The 25,369-nt window shown below is 40.9% G+C and overlaps 1 protein-coding gene across 1 annotated transcript in view; it reads left to right on the forward strand.

Annotated features, from left to right (window-relative positions):
• The window catches only part of FRAS1 (Fraser extracellular matrix complex subunit 1), a 434,524-nt gene that overhangs the window by 224,110 nt on the left and 185,045 nt on the right, over positions 1 to 25,369 (forward strand). Inside the window, exons 19-20 of the mRNA XM_049104909.1 lie at positions 5,775 to 5,915; positions 8,533 to 8,676. Coding sequence (XP_048960866.1) covers positions 5,775 to 5,915; positions 8,533 to 8,676 — 285 coding nt within the window. The remainder of the gene's footprint in view (positions 1 to 5,774; positions 5,916 to 8,532; positions 8,677 to 25,369) is intronic.

Below are 25,369 nucleotides of genomic sequence, written 5' to 3' on the forward strand. Positions count from 1 at the left end.
AAGAGCAAGATGACAGTAGGCACAAGGTACAAGTTGCCTCATGTTCTTTTAATTCCTGGTTCACATGTCAACCTCCCATACTTGATCAGGCTTTCCTTTTTTTTTTTTTTTTTGATCATGCTTTCCTTAAAGCATGGTCTTAATCTTTTTCATCTTTCTATCCCCCAGAGAGAACAGAGGAGACTGATTCTGTCTGGGGGGAGAGAGTATGAGAAAAGATCCGCAGAGAAAACTACATCATCAGTCTATTGAAAGGTTAATTGCAATTCACCAGGGCAGAAGATGGGAGAGGGCACTTCAAGTCAAGGAAACAGCAGGTGCAAAGGCATGCTGTATTTGGAGAAGTCCAATGCATTTGGTATTCCTGCAGTATAAAGCCCAAAGTGGTAAATTATGGGAATGATACTGGACAAATGCGGGTGAACCATGTCATGAAGTGCTTTATGTGCTACACTAAGGAGTTTAGAGTTGACAGTGTTGGTATTGGAGAACTATTAGAAGTTTTTAAGTAGGGGAATAATCTGGTCAATTTGCATCTTATAAAAATCAATCCCTTACCTGTGCAGCAGGTAAATGGGGAGAAAAAGTAGAGCTGGTTGGGCAGCTGCTGCACTAATCTACATCATGAGTGATATTTAAGGTCTAAGGGGTCATGAAGATGGTTAAGTTGGGATAGATTTGACAGAGAGTTAGGAAGTAAAAATCACCATGTCTTGGATGGGTTGTGGTGATAGGAAAGTAAACGTCCAAGATTTTCAGCATGAGTGTCTTGGTAAATCGTGTGACTACCAAGTAAGGCAGGGAATACAAAAAAAAGATGAGGCAGTGGGTAGGATGTGGGGCTAGAGGTAGACAATAAATGCAATTTGGGACAGGAGAAATATGATGCCATAATTTGCATTAAGTCAATATGGGCTGAACTTGGAAGTGGATAATGAGTAGTATTTGGGAAATGAGGAGGATGAGATACCATTGAAACACCAAATAGAGATATCCCCTAGGCAGTTAGATTTGTGTGGTTGGAGTTCAGAGTAAAGGCCATAGCTGTACACATAAATTTCGGACTCACCAGCATGGCTGAGTTAAAGCTATGGATAAGTTTGCCAAGAGTGAGAAGAAAAAGGGCAAAGGGTGCAGTTTTGGGAAGCTCCAATATTCCTGACATCAACAGAGAGAGGCTGAAAGAAAATGATCAAAGAAATTGGAGGAGTGTTGCCACATTCCACCTATCCACCCACTGGCCCACCTACCTACAGATTCACCCATTGAATTGGCAGAAATTCATTGACTGAGAACTTATGATATGACTCTGTTAGGTACTACAGGAATCACAGATATGGAAAAGATGTGATTCTTACTCGTAAATGTTCAGCTTATTAAAAAGAAAAAAAGCAAGAGAAAGAGAAGAGGAAAAGGAGGGTGAGGGAAAGGGGGAGATTGTATTTGACTTAACTCATTTCAATTTTCATCCCTTATCACAGTACTCCTACTGTATTTCCTAGAGGATTTTCTTTTAAGATTTTATTTATTTATTCATGAGAGACCTAGAGAGAAAGAGAGGCAGAGACACAAGCAGAGGGAGAAGCAGGCTCCATGCAGGGAGCCTGACATGGGACTCGATCCTGGGTCCCCAGGATTAGGCCCTGGGCAGAAGGCGGCGCTAAACCGCTGAGCCACCCGGGCTTCCCTCCTAGAGGACTTTTGATATTTACATCATAATTCAAGAGAAGTCTACTTCAAAAATTGTTTTTGATTTGAAAAGTCAGAAAATTTTATATGATATGAAAGTAGAGATGCTGGACCACTTTTTATATCATTGAAAAAAGTAGTAGTGTTTGTTGTCTGAAATTTATTTTTCTTAAGATTTTATTTATTTATGAGAGACAGAGAGAATGAGTGGGGGGGAGGCGCAGAGGGAGAAGAAAACTTCCTACTGAGCATGGAGCTCTATGTGGGACTCAGTCCCAGAACCCTGGGATCATGACCCGAGTGGAAGGCAAATGCCTAACTGACTGAGGCACCTGGGCATTCTGTTGTCTGAAATTTAAACAGGGGACAGGATAGAATAGAGTAAGAGTAGAATAGAATAGAACAAAAATTGATGTTTTAATTATTTTAGGTAAAATTTTTATTGGAGTCAAGTTGATTAGACTTTACAATCATCTAAGAACACTTTTAATGCCAACACATTTTAATGCTTAAGCTGCTCTGTTATGCTTTTTCAGAAATATACTTAGCCATCAACTGGAAAGCCATTCTCTAAAAATGTAGTATTATACATGGGGAAATTATTCATAGAACTTCTTTGAAATCTTTTCCATATATGCCCTGTAATGGAGTTAGTCTTCCTTGAAGGATCTTAGACTTCAAACCAGAGCTCCTGCTATGAAAGCAGCTTCCATAGAATGATAGAGCCTCGTTAAAGTCACTGAAATAGTGTAGGCATTTCTCAAACCGGCACCGAATTGAAATTTCATGAGATTGTTTTAAAGATGCAAATGCCTATACTTACAGAAATAGAGCATTGTAGAGGAAAAAAATACTTTGACAGTGTGGTCACCCAGTATATCATTTTCCCTCTGTGCCACTTAGCAACTAATAGGCTCATTATCCATTTGGTTATTAAACATTTCTAATGACAGCAGTTCTGAAGTTTGCCATGGCATCTAAGATCTAGTGGATGACAAAGGGACTTTCTTGTAGGATTCTTAGCCCATCAGTCTTTCAACTTGCTTGTCCTCTTTGCTTCCTTGTTTTATATAATTCAATAATGATCTTTATTCACATTGAGCAAGGTTATCACATTGACTTTGTGACCAAATACAATGAAATAAAGTATGTTGTGTGCTTGTGAGACATTAATTCATCTTTTCCTAGTTTTCAATTCCACAATGATAGGCTTTGATTTCCTTTTTATTAGGGAGGTATAATAGGAAGAGCTAGGGATTTTAGCAACCTTGTAAAGTCTAATATAAACATATTGGTATTATCATAGGTATATCTAAATATGTGTTAAGTATGTTGCTTCCCCAAATCACCTTGGAAGGCTTTGTGTTGACAGTGTAATTTAGCTGGTTTTTGAAATATTACTACTTGATTTTCTTTTACATGCTGTTTTATTCGTTTGTGTTAAATGTGTCTTACAGAATGGGCTAATATGTACCCTCCCTTTATATTTGCTTACCTTATTTGTTTTTTGGTTTTTGAAAAGGAAATATTTTCTCAGTGGTTTTGAAAATGTTTGGGGGCAAATTTTCTTACTGAGACTTGTGCTAGTAAGAATTGTTTACAAGGCAATATAAAAAAAAAAGGAAATCATTTTAAAAATTGGAGCTCTAGGGCAGCCCCGGTGGCGCAGCGGTTTAGTGCTGCCTGCAGCCCATGGTGTGATCCTGGAGACCCGGGATCGAGTCCCGCGTCGGGCTCCCTGCATGGAGCCTGCTTCTCTCTGCCTGTGTCTCTGCCTCTCTTTTGCTCTCTGTGAATAAATAAATAAATAAATAAATAAATAAATAAATAAATAAATCTTTAAAAAAAATTGGAGCTCTAGCTGTTTTTCATATAGTAATAAATACTGTTAAATAGACATAAAGCTCTGCAGTGTATCCAGAAATAAGAATAAAAATATTTATCAACCGGTAAGGCAAGTTACTGCCCAATCCAAATGGGTACTGGCTTTAGCTCAGGAACAAGGGTACTGGAAGCCTCCTGGTGGAGGTTTAAACCTTTAGGTGCTGGTTTATGGATGAGATAGGATGCTAGAGTAATAAGGCTGAGGCTTCAAGGAGCACTAGAAGGCTTAGGACAGCAGTGTATATCACCCATATATCAGTAGTTTAATATTTAACTATCAGTACCACTGGACCAGGACATCCCAGCTTATATTAGTGGAACATCAAAAACTGTATGTTGCATTTCTATTGGAGGTTGGCAGAAATGGAAACCTTCACTGGTTTAAAATCACATTTGGTTCTTCCAAGCTGCTGGTCTCTGTCTGAGTATTTGATAGAAGGGATAGAAAAGGCAAAAGAGGAGACTCAGTATGGTCCCTGCCATTGTGGATCTTGTCCACTGGATGGACAGAAGGTGGCCTGAAATGTGGGATCATCCACATGGGTTAAGAATCAGGAAAAAAAAAAAAAAAAAAAAAGAATCAGGTATTTGTCTTATTCACATTGTATCCCCAACACCTAGACCTGTTTGAGACTCAATAATGAATGATTGTAGGTGAATGACTAATTGTTTCATAATGGAGGTTTTATTATTATTATTATTATTATTTTTATATGATGAGACCAAGAGATTAGGAGACAGTTGCCATTGAGAAGCATGTGTTACTCATAGTTCCCAAGAGAAGGAGGCATTGCAGGCTCTTCAGGGGCCACACCAGGAAGCATTAGAGTTGGTTAAAAGGCAGAGGGAATGAGGGGAAAATGTAAGCAAGAGCCTTTATTGTGCTTTCTGTGGAAAGGAACAAGTGAGGGCTGGTAAGCAGTTTAGGGTTGGCTAGTTTGAGTAACTTCAGTGGGCTTTGGCATAGGGACTGTGTACAGTTAGTGGTGTGAGTGATAGAGGAGGTGATGGGTGTGTGGACAAGGGGCTGGCTAGTTAGCATATGAAAAATACTCTTCCAGGCTAGTCATTTACTATCTCTAGGAATTCCTAGCCCTGGGAGGGCAGTCTCTCCGGGATTTGCAGGACCCCAGATGTCAAAGTTTCAGAAATACAGAAAATAAAAAGGCATGATTAATACACTCTCCACCCTTGGGAATTGATACAAATATTCCCTTTATTCTTTAAAAAAAATTTTTTTTATTGGAGTTCAGTTTGCCAACGTATAGCATAACACCCAGTGCTCATCCCGCCAAGTGCCCCTCTCAGTGATCCCCTTTATTCTTAAAGGTCTAATGTAGACAAGCAGAGATGTCTTTGCTTCCACATTCCTTTTTACACCTGTGGGTACTTGTATCATGGCACTTAATGGTAATAATTACAGCTAAGATTTATTAAGCCCTTGTTAATGTACTTAGCACTGTCCTAAGAATTTTACGCTTTACATGTATCAAACCCAATTAGTGTCCACAGTACCCCATGCATGATGTACAGTTTATATTCTCATTTTATACATGAGAAAGTAGGAGTCTTGAGAAATTACATAAATTAGTCAAGGCCACATAGAACTGCAATGTGATGCTCTTACTGCCTCTACTATACTTTGTCTCCCATTAATTGTATTCCAGTTACTTGCTTGTGTGTCTGTTGATGCAGCTAGTTTGAGCAGCTCACAGTGTTGGACGATTCTTCTCACCTGTGTACGTCCAGTCTCTATTAGAGAGTAGGCACCATCTAAAGCTTTGTAAGTAAATCTTCTGTCACTGTTCTCTGTAATTTGAGCAGCCTGATAAACAGCCCTTTGTCTAGTGATGAAGGAGGAGCTGTCCTGATGGAAGGAGCCCTGTTTTATGGCTTCCTGGTCTTTATTTGACATTCTCTGAGAATGGAACTTGGGAAGAAAGAAATGTATGACTCTGCAAATGGTTACTTCTGTTTCGTGGCGTTTGTGCCTTACTTAATCTGGGTCCCACAGATGCTTGCTTTGCAAGATACGGCCTTTGAAAGAAGTATGTGAGATGTGTGTCCTGTCCTTGGAAAGACTAAGTGGATGTGCAGAACTTATTCCAACCCAGAAATGTTAACAGGAGAGACAGAGTTACTACATTTGTCATACGGTGGCTTTCCTGATTGTCCCCTCTGCTTTATCTTTCATCTTCCAGCTTGCCACCAATCCTGTTTCAGGTGTGCAGGGAAGAGCCCACATAACTGCACAGCCTGCTGGCCTTCCCAAGTGCTGTTGGATGGACAGTGTCTTTCCCAGTGCCCAGATAGATACTTTAACCAGGAAGGCAGTTGCACAGGTGAGTATGTAACATGCTGGGGCATGTTCCCTATGCCATTGTTTTGTCTTTGTAATGCAGCCAGGCTCTGTAATTTAAAATGTTGTCATACCAGGGGACTAGGGTTGGACTATAAATCCTTGTCTTTAATTTGTTAGGTATAGAGTGAGAGGAACAAGTGAAGTTCTGTTCTTCTAATAGCGAAGTATGGATGAAGTGAAAAATTGGAGTCAGCTTTACCCTTTGCATACAGGGAGGGATGGATTTCATGGTGTTCATCAGGGAGACAAGCTACTAAAGGCAGGTTCTAATGCATCTGTGTAGGACTAGGCATGTGGCAATAACTCTATAGTTCTCAGCCCCACTTCCCCTTGCTACAGCCTAAGAGAGCAAAAAAGAGAGGGTGATATTTATTTTCTTCTTTGATGTGTCGGTCCAATGTGTTTTTAACAACACCTTTCTATAGTTCAGCGACAGAGATTCTAGAAATTACTAGTTGAGATTAGTTTAGAATTTTATTGGGATTGACAAAATACTAAAAATTTAAGCACCTTATTGTAGCACTGTGCTTTTTTTTTTTTAATTTATTTATTTATGATAGTCACAGAGAGAGGGAGAGAAAGAGAGACAGGCAGAGAGAGAAGCAGGCTCCATGCACCGGGAGCCCGATGTGGGATTCGATCCCGGGTCTCCAGGATCGCGCCCTGGGCCAAAGGCAGGCGCCAAACCGCTGCACCACCCAGGGATCCCAGCTTTTTTTGTATCTATAGGAGAAAAGATAAGACAAAACACATTCTATCATGATAGCTATTTTATTTCTAGAAATAGACTGTTGAGGCTCATTTAGAGGAAGAAGCCAATTGTTATAAAATTGTATGGCACGTGTTTCTGGAGTCAGGAAACATGTCATAAGTGCACAAAATATTTTATAAATAAATTAATACTTGTTAGGTCCATCTAAGCCTCAAACTCCAAAGAGGAAATCCAATGTAAATACAAATCTAGATGACTGAAGATCAGTATTATATTTCTTCTAGAATTTTCTTTTTCCAAGTACCTTTTTAATCCCTCTGGGCCCTTGATGGGTTGCTTTGCTTTAGATTCTCTCTCAGGATCAGTGGGACTGTTTCTGGTTTCTTTGTCATCAGGTTTGTCCTTGCAGACTGTTATCTGCCCTGGTGTGCCCTGACCCTAGCCAAGTTGGTTGTCTCGTGTGTGAAATTGCCGGGGAGTCACGAGTGAGCAGCTCTCACTCTCCTCTGTCTCCACCTCTGCCAGCCTGCCACCAGCAGATGGATGGTGCCCTGAGTTGGCAGGGCACCAGGCCACTGGAAATCTGACAGGGAGGAAGAACTGGGAGGTGGAAATCACCCTGAGAACTCGAGTATCCTTTGGGCCAGCATTTTCCCCATTTGGGCCTCGGGAATGGAGGAGGGGTTATAGCTGATCCTAGCCTTCTAATCAGAAGTGTGTATTCTTGTTTGCTTGCTTGCTCGCTTTATTTATTTGTGTGTGTGTGTGTGTGTGTGTGTGTGTGTGTGTTTTACATAACGCCTTATCTTTTCTTGGCCTTATGCCAGAAGAAGTCAAAAGCGGTTGACTGTACTTGAAATCTGTGCCTTTGCTTTCCACCAGCTCTGTGCCAGAAGGGAGTTCTTTGTCATCAGTTCCAGCAAGCTCTGCCCAGCTCAGGTCCCTCCCCTCCCCTCCTCTCCTCTTGGAATCCGACAGGCTTAGACCTCATCCTTGGCAGAGAAATTCTGAGATCTCCTTCCATGCACTTGCTCCTGCTGCCTGCCTTGGCAGTGCAAATGCGGCTGCAACCTTGTTTTACTCCTCTAGTCCTGCTCTTCATTGCCTGCACCTCCTGGGACTTACTTGTTGTTTTCAGGGCAGTACCTGTTAGTAAATTGGTGCTTTGTCTGGGGGGAAAACCTAGCTTTGACTTCAAACCTGGCTCCTGATAACCTCCAGGAAGAGGACTTTCTGTTCTTTGTATTTTAATTAAGTGTTGCTGCTAACACAAGGCATCCAAATTGTGGCCTGATGGGAGAGCTTGGCTGGCATCTGATTCTAGTGAGAAGTATTGATGTGCCTTGCTATGTATGGTTCCCCTTTTCCTGCCAGGAATTTCTTTTTTTTTTTTTTTTTTAAGGTTTTACTTATTTATTCAGGAGAGGCACACAGAGAGGGAGGGGCAGAGACACAGGCAGAGGGAGAAGCAGGCTCCATGCAGGAAGCCGGACGTGGGACTCAATCCCAGGTCTCCAGGATCACGCCCTGGGCTGATTTAGGTGGCGCTAAACCGCTGAGCCTCCCGGGCTGCCCCTGCTTTGTGACCTTGATCTTTCTTACATACATTGGGAAGGTCATGCTGGGCCCTCCGGAATGTGTAGCCAATCACTCTAATTTTTATGGTTCTAGATTACAGGTACTGTTCATGGATGGTATTGTCACTGACACCAGAAATGTCATCTTTTGGTTGTGCCTAAGGGTAGGTCAGGCTTGCTCAGGAATCTTCAAAAGATGATGAGTGTTTGAAGTCTACTCTTAATGTAATTTGTGGAGTACATTAACACTTCATATATTCACATGCTGAGGTGCTAATTCCAGTCCTGGTTCTTGTTTCTCTCCCTAGAATGCCACCCCACCTGCAGACAGTGCCACGGCCCATCGGAATCTGACTGTATCTCTTGTCACCCTCATGTCACTCTTGCTGGTGGAAGCTGCAGGAGCAGCTGTAAAGAAGAGCAGTTCCTCAACCTGGTGGGGTACTGTGCTGGTGAGTAGGATCTCCTTCATAGTTTTAGAAATCACTAGCCAAAGGGTGGGGTTCTTCATGCCAGCTTTAAGAAGGCTCTCTTGTATTTGTCCTTTGTCATCAGATTGAGAGCTCTTTATTTGGGAGGCATTTGTCTCATGTCTGGGAACTTTACTGCTTCCTAGAAGATATTTAGTAAATATTTATAGATTCTAATGGAATCTTCTAATAACACTCTTGAAATTCCTGAGAAAATTTAGAACCTCATATTAATGAAGACTGAAGTAACAATAATAGTACCTTATATGCATGTGGTATACTTCAGCTTCAGATAGCAACAGCGTTGCTTCAATCACTCTGAAGACTCTTTCCCTCTTGTCTATATTATCTTTTGCCTCTTGCTGTGGAGAACCTTTGCCATTGGCCCTAGGCACAAAAATTTAGAGACTAACTGTATCTCAGGAGATGGGATTTTTCCTCCTCATTTTAGAACTGAGATTTCAAAGAGGTGTATGTTAAGAAAGTAGCCTGGAATTTGGATAATAATGTAAAAGCCATATAGGGTTTGTGTTCATCCATCCCTTCATACAAATAGCTTTGAGTGTCTGTTCATGGCCAGATGCTCAGAGTATAAAAAATAAAGAAAGAAAAAAAAGTGAATGAAACAATGACCTTGCCTTCAAAGAACTTATAGTCCAGAGAAAAGAATTTACAGACTAGTGGGTTCTTACATAATTCTTGACCCATTTCTCCATATTGTAGGAGAAACTTTTTTTTAAAGATTTTATTTAGTTATTCATGAGAAACTCAGAGAGAGATACAGGCAGAGAGAGATACAGGCAGAGGGAGAAGCAGGCTCCCTCAAGGAGCCTGATGTGGGACTCGATCCAGGACCCCAGGATCATGTCCCGAGCTGAAGGCAGACACCCTACTGCTGAGCCATCCAGGTGTCCCCATATTGTAGGAGAAACCTGAAGAGATTTACCTGCAGTAGCTTTTGCCACAGCTCTGAAGGCCTTGACTGGGAGGCATCTGAGATGCCATGGGAAAGGTGAAAAGGCTAGGATCTGGTCAGTTGCATACTGGAGAAGTTGATCTGTCTGTAGGGGCTTATCTTTGGGCAGGGACAAGGTGTGGTCAGTTGTCTAGATCATAGTACGAATCAAGCACATTCAGTCTGGGACTCAGTTGTCCACTTTGGTGGGTGGAGACACAGCAATTCAGTGACAGTCCTCCAAATGTGGCTGGTAGTGCCATGGTCCTGGGTGATCCATTTCTTTTTGAATATGACCTTAGCTAAATGACTAGACATTGGGATCAAAGGACTATACCCTAGGAAGGCTGGATTGTCAGGAGCAGGGCTGTAGCCAAAAAAGGCTAGGATTCAGGGTAAAACCCAATTGTAAAGACTGCAGACATTTTAGGGGCAATGAAAAGTAGAAGCACAGGAGAGGCCAGGCTTGAGACTAAGGAGATACCTCACAGCTGTAGTGTATGAACCTCTTGCTGGCACTGCCACTTGTAGTCAGGACTGACTTGGGAAGTGGGCAAATGGGAGGCATTAGTGCCTATCCTTGAAGAAGAATCTCGGGATAGTAGGGCCTGACTTTTATTATAGTTTGTAAGCATGAGTTCAGCAACTGCTTCTTACGTTATGATATGAAGGAGCAGCTACCCTGATATCTAAGTGTTTTAAATATATTTGCAGGTATTTACATGGAACCCTCAAGGTGCTGAATTGTAATCTGAGGCGACACAGAGATCTTTCACGCTATGTAAGGAGATGAACCCAAACACGACTGCAGTTAATAAACAGTACAAAGCAACTTATGGATGATAGCACCTACAGGCAGTATGGGTTGTAGGAGTCCAGAGAAGGGAGAATTAAAAGATATGAAAGGCATTGTGGAGAAGGTGAAACCTAAGATTCTTCCTGAAGAGTAACTAGGATTTAGTTAGAGGGAGGATAGATAGGCTTTCAGTGTGTGGCTTCCCAGGAGACAGGCCAGATGGTGGAATATGTGGGCCATTCATGGCCAGTGAGTGGTCCAACCTGGCTGAAGAGCATAGTTTGTGTTAAGGCACATTAGATGCAATGGTTGGAAAATTTAAGTTGGAACCAGGGTATAGAGAGCCCAAAGTTCTAGGTGAAAAAACTAGAAAGTTTGAAAACTGAATCTTGTGGGCAGTAGAGCAATGAGAGTTTGGGAGAGGGCTGTGACTTCACCTAGTGTGTGGGATGGGCAGGAAATCTGCAAGCTGTGGAAGACGGACTAGAGCAAGGAGAGATTATAGTCAGAGAGAGGAGTTAGAAGGGTCAACCTTCATGTGGCTTTTCTATTTCCAACCTATTCTGTATGTGCACCCTAAAAATTTTATGCTGGGGCATACTTTATAAGTAAATGTTTATATAAGGAGATTGGAAAAGTTTAATTTTTAATGAATGCTGTTCTTCCAATGTCCAGAGCCCTCTTTGATAGCAAATTAGGTGATTAGGAGTTGCATTAATTTTTTAAGGCTAATAGGGGACTCTTAGAATAAAGAATCATGGGACTAGGCTAAATGACTTTGGAAATCCTCAGCCCTAGAAGAGTTCCTTCTAAAATAGGCTGAAAGGGACAAACCTTGGCTGTACTGGGAATTAGATATATTAAGTAAAGGTCTGAAGTAAGGTTACCATTGTCTGGTGCTTGGAAATCCTTTTGAATAGAGACTTATAGGTGTATAAGTATTTGTTATAGGAAAATTTGACCAATAATTTCAGTTGTTGGTCTGGGCAAAGAACTGCACTGACCCCAAAGTTTACTTTTCCGATAAATATATGCCCGCTCCACACTCCTCCCACTTCTCTCTGTAGCATTGTAATGAATTCATTCATTTACAGCTTCATCAAACATTTATTAAACCACACACTCCATGCCAGGTCCAGGTATTGTGCTGGGCTCTGCCGATGCCCACATGAATAAGATACGGTGCTTGTATTTAGGAAACATACCATGTAGTGAAAGAAGAACATATGTGTTGAATACAGTGCTGTGGATATGAGATGAACCTATGGGACAGGACCCTAACCCTCACTGGGTGTGTGCAGCAGGGTGGGTAATGAAGGCTTTTTTGGAGCATATCATTACTGAGATGAATTTGAACGATAAGTAAAAAGTAGAAGGGTTTGAAGATTTGGAGGGGAGAGCATTCCAAATAATGGGCCAAAGAGTATTATCTGTTTGGGCATCAACAAAGAATTAAACAGAATGGCAGCTCTGAGTGTGGGAGTGGTAGTACCTGAAGCAGAAGGACACAGAGCCAGGTCATGAGGGCCACCTTGCACATTCTGTTTTAAGGAGAATGTACTTTGTCATCAAGGCTATGGGGATCTCTTGGAGGTTTTTATGGAGGGAAGTGTCGTGGTTGCATTTCCGTGAAGAGAAAGATCCATAGAAGATTGTGTAGAAGAGGACAAGACTGGGGCAGAGGGACCTGAAGAAATAGTTGTAAGAATTCAGGTGAGAGATGAAGCCTTTCATGAGAAAATTGCTGAAGGGAAGGAGGAATGGCTTCACTAAGAATTAATTCTTTGTTAGGTCAACCTGTGTGAGATCACTGTTTTGTGTGCGTGTATGATCAAATAGTGGCAATTTGATATGGTTCAGCCTAATGGAAGCAACAGAAGTTGGCAATGTCTCATCCTGGGGACTAAGGGAAAGGGAGTTTGGGGGATGATATCAAGATTTCTAGGAAAATTAAAAAAAAAAAAAGATTTCTAGGCAAATAAATTCGAGGAGTGGGAGTACTATTTACTAAGGGCCAGAATAGGAAGATTATGTGCTTGGACTGGACAAATTGAATTTGGGGTGGTCATTGGACATCTATGGGTACATCATGGACCCCATGAGGGGGTTGAGGGTTTAAATGAACACAGGTTTCTTCCTGTAGCCACCAGAAACCTAGCTGCTATTTTCATTTTACCCTGAACCTAAATTCCTGGAACATTTTTTAACTCAAGTGTTGCTTTAGTTAGGTCATAGTTGACCTCTTGGAACATTTCAATGACTTTTATCTAAACTCAGGAAGGTGTTAGGAGGAGTGCTGTGATGATAGACAAAGCAGAACATGTTTTGCCATATGCGGTGTCATCAGTGGAATACATGTTCCTCGTCCTTGGGAAATTCTAGCCCCTGTTTCCTCTATCACTGGTAAGCTTTATGGGGTGGTAGGATTTACTCACAGGATTTACTCTCTAGCTAAGCTATACCTAATCAGAGACCTCTTAATTGCACTTAGCTGTTTAAGAAAGAAAATTACATCTAATCTATCACACAGACAAGAGTAAACACATCCTGGGAACTGGTCCAAAAACCTCAATGTGTTATCACGTATGGAGATATTATATGTGTGGGGTTTTTTCCTCTGAGTCTATCAAAGCAAATAGGCTTTGGGAGATTTAGGCCAAGGCCGAAGGTTTTCAACAAAGATAAATGGACTGAGGTGAGAGGCAAGAATGGATGAATAGTATCTGGCATGGTGAAGTGCTATGGAAGGCAAAGCTTTTTCTTTATAGATTTTTGTTGTTTATATTTTGCCCACGCCTAAACAACATTCTCCTCAAGTTCCAAAGCCTCAAGTGCTTTCTCCTTTGTCTTTCTCAGCCAAAAACTCTCCCTTGTTCACAGAAGAGGGTGAAAATTAAAAAAGAAGACATGAGGGGAAATATCCAAATGCAGATGCATTAAAAAATGTGTTGGGTTTTGTGGAATACCTAATGGGATGGTTGTACTTTTGAATTATGTAGAAAAAGAGATGATAATACTGAGAATAATAAGAAGGGAAGACTGGAAAATTGTAAACAGCTGATTCATTAGGGTTATAGAATTCTGAAGGGTTAAATTTTGTTTGTTTATGCAGTAATTTTTTAAATGCTGCATTTGTTTATCGATCTACACCAGAATGTAAGCAAAAGAAAACAAGTGTTAGTAAAACAATATTATTCTGAGCATTTTCGTATTGTATTCCATTGGACTCAATTTTTAAGCAATGGTTAATAGGTATCGGATGTGAAAAAGATTCTGGCTAAAAACATTTGGGAAACTCTTGGTTAAATGAAGTTAAGCACCTTTCTTTACTGCAGAATTTCTTAGGACCTTAAGCAAACAGATGAGCATTGTGAATCTCTAAGATGAAGGAGGCTGAATATCGTTGCTCAAACATTTCATTGTAGACCCTTTCCCTTTATTTGTTATAGCCTCTCAGAGCTAACCAGTGGTTTGCAGAACAATCTTCGGGAAGCCCTGCAATGATTTTAATATATTTGACAATTTATTGGCACTCCCTAAAGGTAAAATAAAATAATGAACCAATACTCAGATTATGGATTTCCTTCCATTCATTCCTTCCTTTCTTATTCCTTCCTTCTTCCTTCCATCCTCTGGGCAAGCAGAGAGGGTCACTAAGGAGGCTCAGGTTTGCTACTCTCTTGCTTGTTGAGAGCACTGAAGAGTAATCAGTACTTATCTTCCAGTGTCGGGTCTGAGAAGTGTTTGTTCTCTGAACCTGAGTGGAAACCATTTGTTGACTAATTAGAAAACCTGTTAACATTTTTCTTCCAAATCATAAGAGGAAAACTTTAAGTCCTTTCCATGACTTTCCCCCATTTATTGTCATAATTTCTGAAAGATGGGGCCCTAAAAAATGGTGGAGAAGTTGAAATGCCCAAATTAAAAGAGCAACAAATGTTCATTTTGGAATAAGCTGATGCAACTGCAACATCAAGCAATGAAAACCCCAGTTCAGGTTGAACGTATTACGGAGCTGGAAAGGAGCCTCATGTGAGCTGCGTACCAGCTCTCTGCCTCCACGCACAGTGACTTGAAGCCAGAGGTGAGAGCCAGTTCTTGTTTCACAGCAGCTTCTGCACGTGGGGCAGGTGCATTGGCACTGCTCTACATCTTGCTGTAGCTGTTCCTGCGGCTGCAAGCTGAAAGGAAGGTAAGAGGTATACACTACTATAAACGTGTAGCAGTTACTCCTTATTTTGATCATCAAAATCCTGCTCATCCATTCCCCATGGCCTGGCTTACATCCCTTCCCTTCTAGGACCAGCTTCCTCTTGGCATCTCCCACACTGTAATTCCTAGTGTGCTGATTGTTTCTACCAATTACCTAGTATTTGGCACTGACTAGATCATATTCCCTGTGAGTGATCTTTTTGTGGGATCTAATAATAGGTGACTGTTCAGTGGGTTTAATATGTGACAAGTGCTGTGCTAATTGCTTTGAATGCATTTTGCCACTTATTTTTTTAACTTAAATTCAATTTATCAATATATAGTGCATCATTGGTTTCAAAGGTTTAGTGATTTATCAGTTACATGATTTATCAACATATAACACCCAGTGCTCATCTCATCCCCTACCCTCCTTAATGCCCATCCCCACCTCCCCCTCCCACCCACCTCCCATCCAGCAACCCTCAGTTAAGAGTCTCTTATGGTTTGTGATTTCATCTTTTATTTTTACCTCCCTTCCCCTATGATCCTCTGTTTTGTTTCTTAAATTCCACATGTGAGTGAAATCATGTGATAATTGTCTTTCTTGATTGAGTTATTTTACTTAGCACAATACCCTCTAATTCCATCCACATCGTTGCAAATGGCAAGATTTCATTTTTTATATTTTGCCATTTAATATTAACAGTGATCCTCCAAAAGAGGATCACCATGGATTTCTACTCAGCTCACCAGAAGTTGAGTAGGAGATCCAAGGTTTCAGCTGGGACTGGGTCTGTTTCTCATGTTATTGTCTGTAAGAATACTGGTGTGTTTGTGGAGTTTTATACTTTTCTTTTTTTTTCTTTTTTTAAATTTTTATTTATTTATGATAGTCAGAGAGAGAGAGAGAGGCAGAGACATAGGCAGAGGGAGAAGCAGGCTCCATGCACCGGGAGCCCGACGTGGGATTCGATCCCGGCTCTCCAGGATCGCGCCCTGGGCCAAAGGCAGGCGCCAAACCTCTGCGCCACCCAGGGATCCCAGTTTCATACTTTTCAAAACATTTTCTCATTTATCTTTTCATGTGATCATCCCAAGATCCTTTCCTGTAGAGATGGGAATTTTTTTTTTTTTTGTCTTTTTTTTTTTATTGGAGTTCAATTTGCCAACATATAGCATAACACCCAGTGCTCATCCCGTCAAGTGCCCCCCTCGGTGCCCGTCACCCAGTCACCCCCACCTTCTGCCCACCTCCCCTTCCACCACCCCTAGTTCATTTCCCAGAGTCTCTCATGTTCTGTCTCCCTTTCTGATATTTCCCACTCATTTTTTCTACTTTCCCCTTCACTATTTTTTATATTCCCCAAATGAATGAGACCATATGTTTGTCCTTCTAGAGCTGGGAATTCTTAATATGTGGGAATTCTCAGTGCACTGACTGACTAGCACATTGATGGTAATTCAAAAAATGCTGAGTAAATGAGTGACTCGAATTTGACATCCTAATGATGACTAAACTCCCCTTCTAATGCTTTGCATGGTAATTATATTAAGGATCTTTCTTGTTAGCGTGATCCATTTATGGCTTCTTATCTCTTTTTTGTTCACCTCCCACCTCATTCCGTCTGGTCCAATTCTTCTATCTATATTTTTTCAATTTTCTAGTGTCTTTTTTTTTTCTTTAAACACTTGCTACTTTATTTTCCTTATCTTCTTTTTTGGCAATGTACTTTCTTATTCCTCATCTTGTCACCCTATCTCCTATTGCTTGAACTGTGAATTGTATATCCAATCTCTCTACAGAACTTTCAGTGATTGTCTCTTCCTTGTTCTCCCAATTTGTTTTATTTAAGAGACTACATTGTCTAACAAAGGTTGATTGAATATTCCAAGGTGTTTCTTTACTTTACCTTCCAGAAAAAAAAGGACATGACCTCTGCTTAAATTGTGCCTTCCTAAACTAAAAAGAACTATATTCATGTGGCTTTTACTGAACGATATATTACCTTACAGAAAGACCTTACTTCCAAGTTTTCAACGTGGCAGGGCTTCCAGTGCAGTCAGGATTGCTGTTGTCTTCATAAGAACCACAAGTCCTGCTTAAATTAAGGTCACAACTGAATTTAGACCCATGGGTCATCCTCTCAGTACTAAAGATGGCAAGATTGCTATGGCTGTACTTACTTACATTTCTTACATGCATGTAAATTGTAAATCTCTGTGGTTTACATCCTCTAGGCAAAAATAGTGACTTAGACATAGGCATGATGACCAGTACCAGTGTCTGTTCCAACTGGGCCTACTGCAGATAATTAATAATGGCCAATATTTATTGAGCATTTACTGTGTGCCAGCTCCTCACATATATTATCTCATTTAATCCTGACCACTAGCCTTGGATGATTAGTAGTATCTCTTATAGCCCAGGAGAACTGAGATGAGAGATATTAACCAACTTACTCATTGTTTCATAGCTAACAAGTGGTAGAGCCAGGCACGGAAGCAGTGTCTCTTCAGAGGGCACATGGCTGAGCATGTGTCACTGGCTTCCATTTCCTGATTTAGGTCCAGTAAGACCTTCTCTGCTGCTTGGTAGTCATATTATTTACAGCTCTCTTCAGGCTTCGTCATCTGGCCCACTGTGCCTTTCCTTACATGCTGTCCATACCTCCCCTTGACTCAAATCTCACTCAGATCAGTTCACATCTCTGCTTTCTTTCTCATTTGAAAGAATAGCATAATCTGAGAAAGAACAAAAAACCTTCCTTACCTTTTCTCCTCAAGTGGCTCTGCTTCTTCTCTTAAATACCACTTTTTCTTCATTCCTTACTTTGGGAAAGGAGTCCCCACACCCTGGCTCCTCAGTCTGTGACCTGAGCTTGAGGGCACATCACCTTCAGGGGCTGGTTTTGCCAGTCAGTTATTTCGTCTTCTGTTACTGATTTCATCCTCCTTCTTCCCTGACCCCACCCAGCCCCTTTCCTTGGGATGGGGACACCTCTTATAGCCTCAAACCAGTCCTTATTTCTGTTTTCTCCTTGGAGTCCATGTGGAGTACCTATGGGATTGTCATCTCCAGACTCTCTACCTGTCTACTTCCTAGACATCTAATCCGTAGGAACACCATACTCAAAAACCCCATCTTCATTCCCCTTAACCCACCAAGTCCTTTCCTTCCATCTTCTGAATTTCTTATTCACCTGCTCACTGCTGATTTTTCACTCGGCATAATTGAAAACAGTTGAGTTAACCCTGTGCCTTCCCTGCCCTATTCCACAATCTGATCACTGCCACATCTCACAAAGTTCAAGTCCTTCTTATTCTCTTTGTTTGTTTGTTTGTTTTCCTTCTTATTCTCTTTGGATAAAATATTCTCTGGTCCTCTGAAGACACTTGTTACATTTTAGGTGTGGCTTTCCTCCTGTAGACCCTGTTGTGAACATCTCGAGGGAAGATGCTGAGTCTGACTCAAAGCTGTCTCCTGTGGAAACTTCATAGCGTCTCACACCCAACTGACATTCCCTAAATGTTCATTGAAGTGAAATGTTTTCCTGTTTTGGAGGTAAAACCAACAGTAGGACGTAAACTGCTGGAAGGTGAGGTAGGAGGCATTGATATACACAGAGGAGTGGTGCTCATGACCCCTGGTTGGCAGCAAGAACTGGCACCAACTGAGCAGAGAGGTTTTGCTTGTACATCTGGCACTAGCTCTCGCTGCTGCAGAAAGAACACGTGGTTTGTAAGAGCTCCCTGGTGGGCTAGGACAAAGCAATCATAGGGGAAAGACAGGGCACTTCTTTCTCTTCTCCCTCTGTATGTTATTTTCTGGGTTTCTTCTGTCCTATCTCACAGGCAGTACCTCATCAACTGTAAAAGTGGCATCAGAATTCAAATTCTATATGCAGTTTAAGAGCCTTGAACTCCGGTATGAAATCATTTCTTTTTTGCCTGATGAGGAACAGGCACAAGTGCTGATTATTTTAACTGCTTCCAAACGCATTTAATGTGGTTGCATTAAGAACCTAATCGACTGACAGGACATTATTAAAAACTCACTGTGTGTCTAAATTTGTCTTTATAGGTCATTATTTATCTGCTAAGGAGTCACTGCCCCATAAAACCAACATCCAAAACCATTGCTTCCACAATACACATTTACTTTAATATCTTCAAGCTTTTTTGACTTTGCTCCAAAGACATGAAATAAGTCCTTTCACTGCCGTGTGCTCCCATCCATCATCATTGTTAGTAATCCTCACTGATCCTCGAAGCAGAGCCTTTGTGATTTGAAGAAAGCATCACACAGTGATGACCACATGTAATTTCCTTACAGCTGCAGGGTGACATATTAGAGGTCTTACAGCTGCTGAGTCAAAATATTATATTTTTAGCTATTTAAATTTTTAGCATGTCTGCATGCTGTGAACATTTAGAAAACAAATGGAATCCTCTGCTGGCTTAAAAACGAGAAATGTATTTATTTCAGCCCAAGCTAATACTCCATTTCCAGTCTCCCTTGTACTGTGTTCATTAATTTGTTTGTTTAAAGTGCCAGTTCACTGGGTTCGTTAGCAAGTGGGCACAAGTACAAACAACTTGAATTCCATCTGCCCTTCCCTCTACCACATGCTTATTATATACCAGTAATCTGAAACAGGCCATGCAAAAACATATCCTGAGTCTCTCTTCTTTCCTTGTCACCCTTAATGAGTCTTATATTTAAAGACTCTTCACTGTAATTGAAATGGTGACAAATAAGGATTTACTTAGTAGCAATGCTAGGACTCAGAGAGAAGGCCTCCAGAATAGGCGCTATTTTTAAGCAATTAATGGATACACACTCACCATTTAGACATATTTGAGGTTAGCCCCCTTGTTTGATTACAGACAGTAAGGTCAGATGCAAATGCCTTACCTTACAGATGGGGCTTTTAGGATGGGATGTTAATCCTTGTTAATCCAGCCTCTGCTGTTAGATTGGTGGGTTGGAAACTCAATTCCCCTATTATAGTAACTGCAGCCCTGGTTCAAATTAAGCAGTAACAGTATAAACTTCCTCTTGTGTATCATGTGAAATTGTTCCAAATGTCACCTGAAGAGGGGGATGGGCACGGAAGGTGAGGTGAGGAGGATTATATAAAGGGGAACTCCTCTGTGCTTTGTTGGCCTCTCTGTGAATACTGCTGCCATATTAAGGACACGATTTCTGACAGTTGTGCTCCTACAGCATGGGTCCAGCAAAGATTGGAATTAGGATTTGTCAGGCAGTTGCCACCTACCAGGAAAAACGCAAGAGTTGCCTCCAAATCAGCTTAATTTTTAGAAAATACTCTTATGGATTTCACTACGCATGAAGTGACTGGTGTCAGAACATTCCCCCCGGGACACACAGTCATCCCCTGCAGTGCCTGAAGATGGGGTTCATGCCACCTCTTAATTATGTTTAGAGTGTATAATTAAAAAATACATTTGGCCATGGGGATATTTCTCTTGTCATTATCTCAAATTCTACCGACAAGACAGTAGTAAATTGTCACACACATAGCCAAGTGGTGCCCTTTCTCTTGGTTTGAAGTGGATTATGTAAACCAGGAGGTGCAATCCACATGAGCCTCCAAATTCCCTACAATTTCCTGGTATTTTGACTCCAATAGCCCTTTTTTTTTTTCTTTCACTCAACAAATAGGTGGGGGCCCTACTAGCTACTCCTGATTTGGCCAAATCCTACATTGTATTAATTTTTAAAGGTATTTTGGAATTTGTGAAAGGTCTTCCCAGGTCATGCCTGAAAGACAAACTACTGGTATGTTGGCCTTCCTTCTCAAGGGAAACCTAAGATCTTCATTTCCTGGTCTTGATAGCTTTTGTATACTTATGTTATAGTATACTTCATATGTCTAGTCTAGCACAAGCCTCATAAGAACAGTTCAGCATCAGGATATTATTAACAGAGATGGTCTTCTAGGCATAATGGAGGGAAGGAGGGGAAATAGTAGGGATCCCTGACCCCTCCCCAGCAAGGTTCTGTAGAGCTGCTGTATGTCAGAGTTTTCTTGGATTGTTGGTTCTTTGCTATGGTTCTCATGTCTTCTCTCATCACTAGTTACCTTCAATACCACAGTTTCTCATTTAAATCTGTAATAAAAACATAGAGACCTCTGTAAATAGACTGATGAAGAACACATACATATACAAGCCCATTCCCAATCGCCTTTAGGATACAACACGTGCTTCCTTTTAGGGTATTCTACAATTGGTTCAGTCAGGTCCTGAGTGGCTCTTTTGTATGTTCTTCAAGATCCCACCGTCTTGAACTTTACTCAGTTACTTGAAGGCATCCTGTTTTGTATCCTGTGAAATTGGGCTGCTGGCTTTTTGCCTAAGCTTTCCCCCTTGTTGGGACCCTTTCCAAACCCTGTCACCACCTTGCCCAGCTTTTCTTGCAGCTAATCCCCATTCAGGGTTCATGGCTCCACCTTATCCAGAAGGCCTTCCCTGTCTCCTGGACTGAGTGGGGACCCCTGGGACAGACTTACACGGTGCCTTGGTACTTACCCCTTCGCATTTTACAAAATGTTCGTAATGCTCTTGTGGCAGTCCTGCATCTTATTATTCTCCACATTCTCTATTGGCCTGTGACGCAGGTCTCAATTTGGAGAAAACCCTTTTTCAAGCAAGAAGCACAAGTCCACTTTACTGTTGGATTGTTGAATATTCCACTTGGCTGGCTCCAACCTGTTCCTTGGGAAGGGAGGGCAAGGGTAAAGTGAATGGTCTCTCTGCCTCTTCTTACTCTCCAGATTGAAGGGTTTTTCTGGGCTGGGGTACAGGAAAGGGGAGTGTAGGGGTTGTAGTGGTGGTGGAGGGTTTGGGTCTCTTAGCTCCAAGGCACATTCAAGTATGTTTTTTCTTCCATCTTTCATCTGTTCCCTCAGCCCTATAAATTTGGTATCTTTTAGATCTCATTCTGGTAACTTTCTCTGGGAGCACATGATGGCTCATGCTTCCTGGTTCAATGGGGACAGTTATTTACAGTGCATGAGAAAAAACTCATTGGTTGATATCTCAAATTATTGTCTGATAACACATATTTCATGCTCAATTATCATTATATATCCAGGGTTATTTTTCTGACCGTACTGAAAGCTGTCTGACTATAGTAGACATTTGAACATTTTTGTTGTTTGAAAGTTTTTTTTAATGCTCAGCCTCACTTATAATAAAAGAAATATAAATGTAAACAACAATGTAATTGCAGTTTTCACCAACCAAATTAAGATTGTTTTACTACTTTTCAGTTCCTTAGTGCAGGCAGAGTTATGAGGAAACAGTCTCATGAGTGACTCTTGGAAATGTAAACTGATATGAACTTCCTGGAATGGAATCTGTAATACCTATTAAGAATTTTACTTTTTTTTTTTTCATGCCTGTAGTGGCTAAAAGTATATGCTCTGGAATCAGTGTGGATGTGACATGTGTGAGCAAATGACTTAACTGCTGAGTCTCCATTTCTTCATCTTTAATAGGGGATGATAACATCAGCTACTTCATCTTTGCAAACTGTGCATGAGATTATGCATTTATAATGATTAGTATAGTGTTTGATATATATTCTGAGCTCAATAAATGAGCTATAATAATAATATGAATTGGGCTGTGTTGGTGGTGCAGTCAGTCAAGCGTCTGACTCTTGCTTTCAACTCAGGTCATCATTTCAGGCTCATGAGATTGAGCCCCATGTTGGGCTCCATGCTCAGTACAAAGTCTGCATGGGTTTCTCTTTCCCTCTCCCTCAACTCCTGCACTCCCCTAAAATAAATAAAATCTTTACAAAAAAATACAAATTGCATTATTTTAAAAAATTTATTCATGAGAGATGCAGAGAGAGAGAGAGAGAGAGAGGCAGAAACACAGGCAGAGGGAGAAGCAGGCTCCATGCAGGGAGCCTGATGTGGGACTTGATCCCAGGACTCCAGGATCACACATTGGGCCGAAGGCAGGTGCTAAACTGCTGAGCCACCCAAGGATCCCCTACGAATTGCATTCTTGACAATGTCTTTTGGGAACTAATCTAAAATGCACAGAGGTCTTACCAGGGCCTTAATTATAAAAGTGAACAAATTGGAAGTAAATGTTTAAACAGTTCACTCTAGAACAGCACAGGTTTGAACTGTTTGGGTCCACTTAAATTGTAGATTTTTTAAAAAAATAAATATAGTACAGTACTATAAATATATTTTCTCTTCCTACGGTTTTCTTAACATTTTCTCTAACTTACTTTATTGTAAAAATACAGTATATAATACATATCACTTATAGAATATTTGTTAATTGACTAGGTTATCAATAGGCTTCCAGTCAATAGTAGGCTAATTGTACTTAACTTTGGGGGAAGCCGAAAGTTATGCATAGATTTCTGACTGTGCAGGGGGTTAGCGCCCCAACCCTTGATTTTTCAAGGGCCAACTATATATGAAAAATGGTAAATTTCTTGTTTATTTATTCAAGGCTGGGATATTATATAGTTCCTAAAGGGATGTTTACAAAAAGTTCCTAATGATGTATGGAAATGCTGATGGTATTGAGTCAAAAAATATTATATGACATTTAATATAATCTCATCTATGTAAAAAGTCATGTATGTAAAATTATATAGAAAAAGAACTAAGAGAAAAATATCAATGTTAGTGGTCAGTTACTCTGAAAAGGCTACTTAGGATGGTTTTTATGTTTATTTATACTTTGTAAAAATGTTTTTCATATTTTCTTCCATGGCTCACTTTGTATTCAGAAAAACAAAATTTCAAGGTTCTTATCTGGGCCACACTCAACCCCTCTTCTGGGCAGAAGATTTCAGTGGCCCCCAGACTTGAGCCTGAAGCTTGCTTACAGGTGATACCCAGTGGGACTGGCCACTTGTAGCCTGTCCCACCTGGGTTCTGTAGTCTGCTCTAAGGAACTATACTTTTCTGATTATAGGTTAGAACACAGGTAGCAATCCTTAAGCCCTTTTTAGCTTTGATTTCTGGCTTCTTTCCCTGAACACCATTACTCATTTTGAGCTCTCCCAAAGAATTCTCTCCTATGAAGAGATTTTTGACTTCAAGCTCTCAAGACAGAGGTGTTACCTAGGTTTTAGGAATTTATTTTTCTTTTCTGATTGGTTTAAGAAAAGTCAGTCAACCTTCAGATTGTCTTAAGAGCAGGATTTCAGAGCATATTTAAGTGGTCTTCCATTGGGGGCTTGTAAATGAGAGAGTTGGGAAGAGAGGTTGCATGAATGCATTAACATGGGATCACTTAGCTTGTTGTTTTGGAATGAATCTGTTCATAGGGTTAGGTGTTCAGTAAGACTTTTTAAACCATGGATGAATGAATAAGGAATTAATACAGGTCATGAATAAAAAGAGGGAGTCCAACATCCAGACTTGGGTAGTTATAGTCTTGTTTGTAAGGTAAAACTTTAAACTTCCTTGCATTAATGTGATGCTTCGGGCAACCTGCAGTTGATTGTTTTATATCTTCAGGCGTCTTTTATTGATTTCTCCGTGCTTCCCGGTACTCCATCATGCAGTGTGATAGATGTGTCTGGCAATTGATGTGATGCCTTCTTAAGGCTTGAAGGAGATATGGAGGCATTGAAGAGAAGCAAAGGCCTTGAGTAATTTTGGAGTCTCTAAGACTGCTAAAGTTCTTTCCATTGGCTTCTAGTAGCTGTATACCAAAATACGATGCAAACAGCTCTGTCTAGTCTCTTTAGAGAAAGAGACTCGATTAGGAGGATGGCAGAAGGCGAGGGTTGTAAGGAATCTCTACATGTATCAGGCAGTCAGTGGTGGAGGACAAGGACCTGGCCATGAAGAGCACCAGGGTAAAACTTACTAAAAGAAGACAGGCGCATCAAGGAGGAAGGCAAACAGGAGTGTCATGTATTGCAGAGATCTCCAGTAGGTTAGGAATTAGAAAAAAAAAAAAAAAAAGGAATTAGAGGAAGCCATTAGATTTGGTCAGAGACCTTCTCAAGGCAATACCACAGCAGGCTCCTGGAAGTTGAAAGAAGATCCCAGCAAGCTGTGGAGTTAGGGAGGCAGGGAAGCTGGGTGGTGAAGGTAAGGCAAGAGAGAAAAGCTTTGGAGGCGTTGGTAATGCAGAGCCCTGTAATGCTCTGGTTGAAGTCAAGGGGAGTGAAAAAAAAGATAGGATAAAAGATGCAATAATGCTGAAATAATGTTCTAATAATGTTGAAAACTGGATCAGGAATGTGGGTGGAGGGATTAGCCATTTCATCCTGTGAGAGGAGAAGAAATGAAATAAAAATGGGTTAAGAAAGATGTTTTGATGCTGACAGGAAGGAAGGACTTGAAGGTGCTTGTGCTTGAGGGGCTGAATGGAGAAGATAGAATAACCTGGGAGGGGGTGGAGGGTGGTGCCTGGAGATGAGGAGTGAGGGTTTACAAGCAGCTGCCATGAGAGTGGGAAGGGGCATCCATGGCCTAGCTCTAGCTTCCTTTAGAAGTAATTAATGCACATTACACTCATTTCAGCAGCTTCTAGAGATCCCCAAGATCAGATAGATTCATAAATATTATTGTACCTACAAAGTACTCCAGAGATCTTCTTACTTTCTCTTCAGAGCATCCCCTTGGTGATTATTCTTTTTCATTCCTCTAATTGCACACTAGAGAAAGCTGCAGTTAGATGCAACTAGTTTTTATACCACTGAACACCTG

Source organism: Canis lupus, chromosome 32, assembly GCF_003254725.2.
Source record: "Canis lupus dingo isolate Sandy chromosome 32, ASM325472v2, whole genome shotgun sequence".
NCBI lineage: Eukaryota > Metazoa > Chordata > Mammalia > Carnivora > Canidae > Canis > Canis lupus.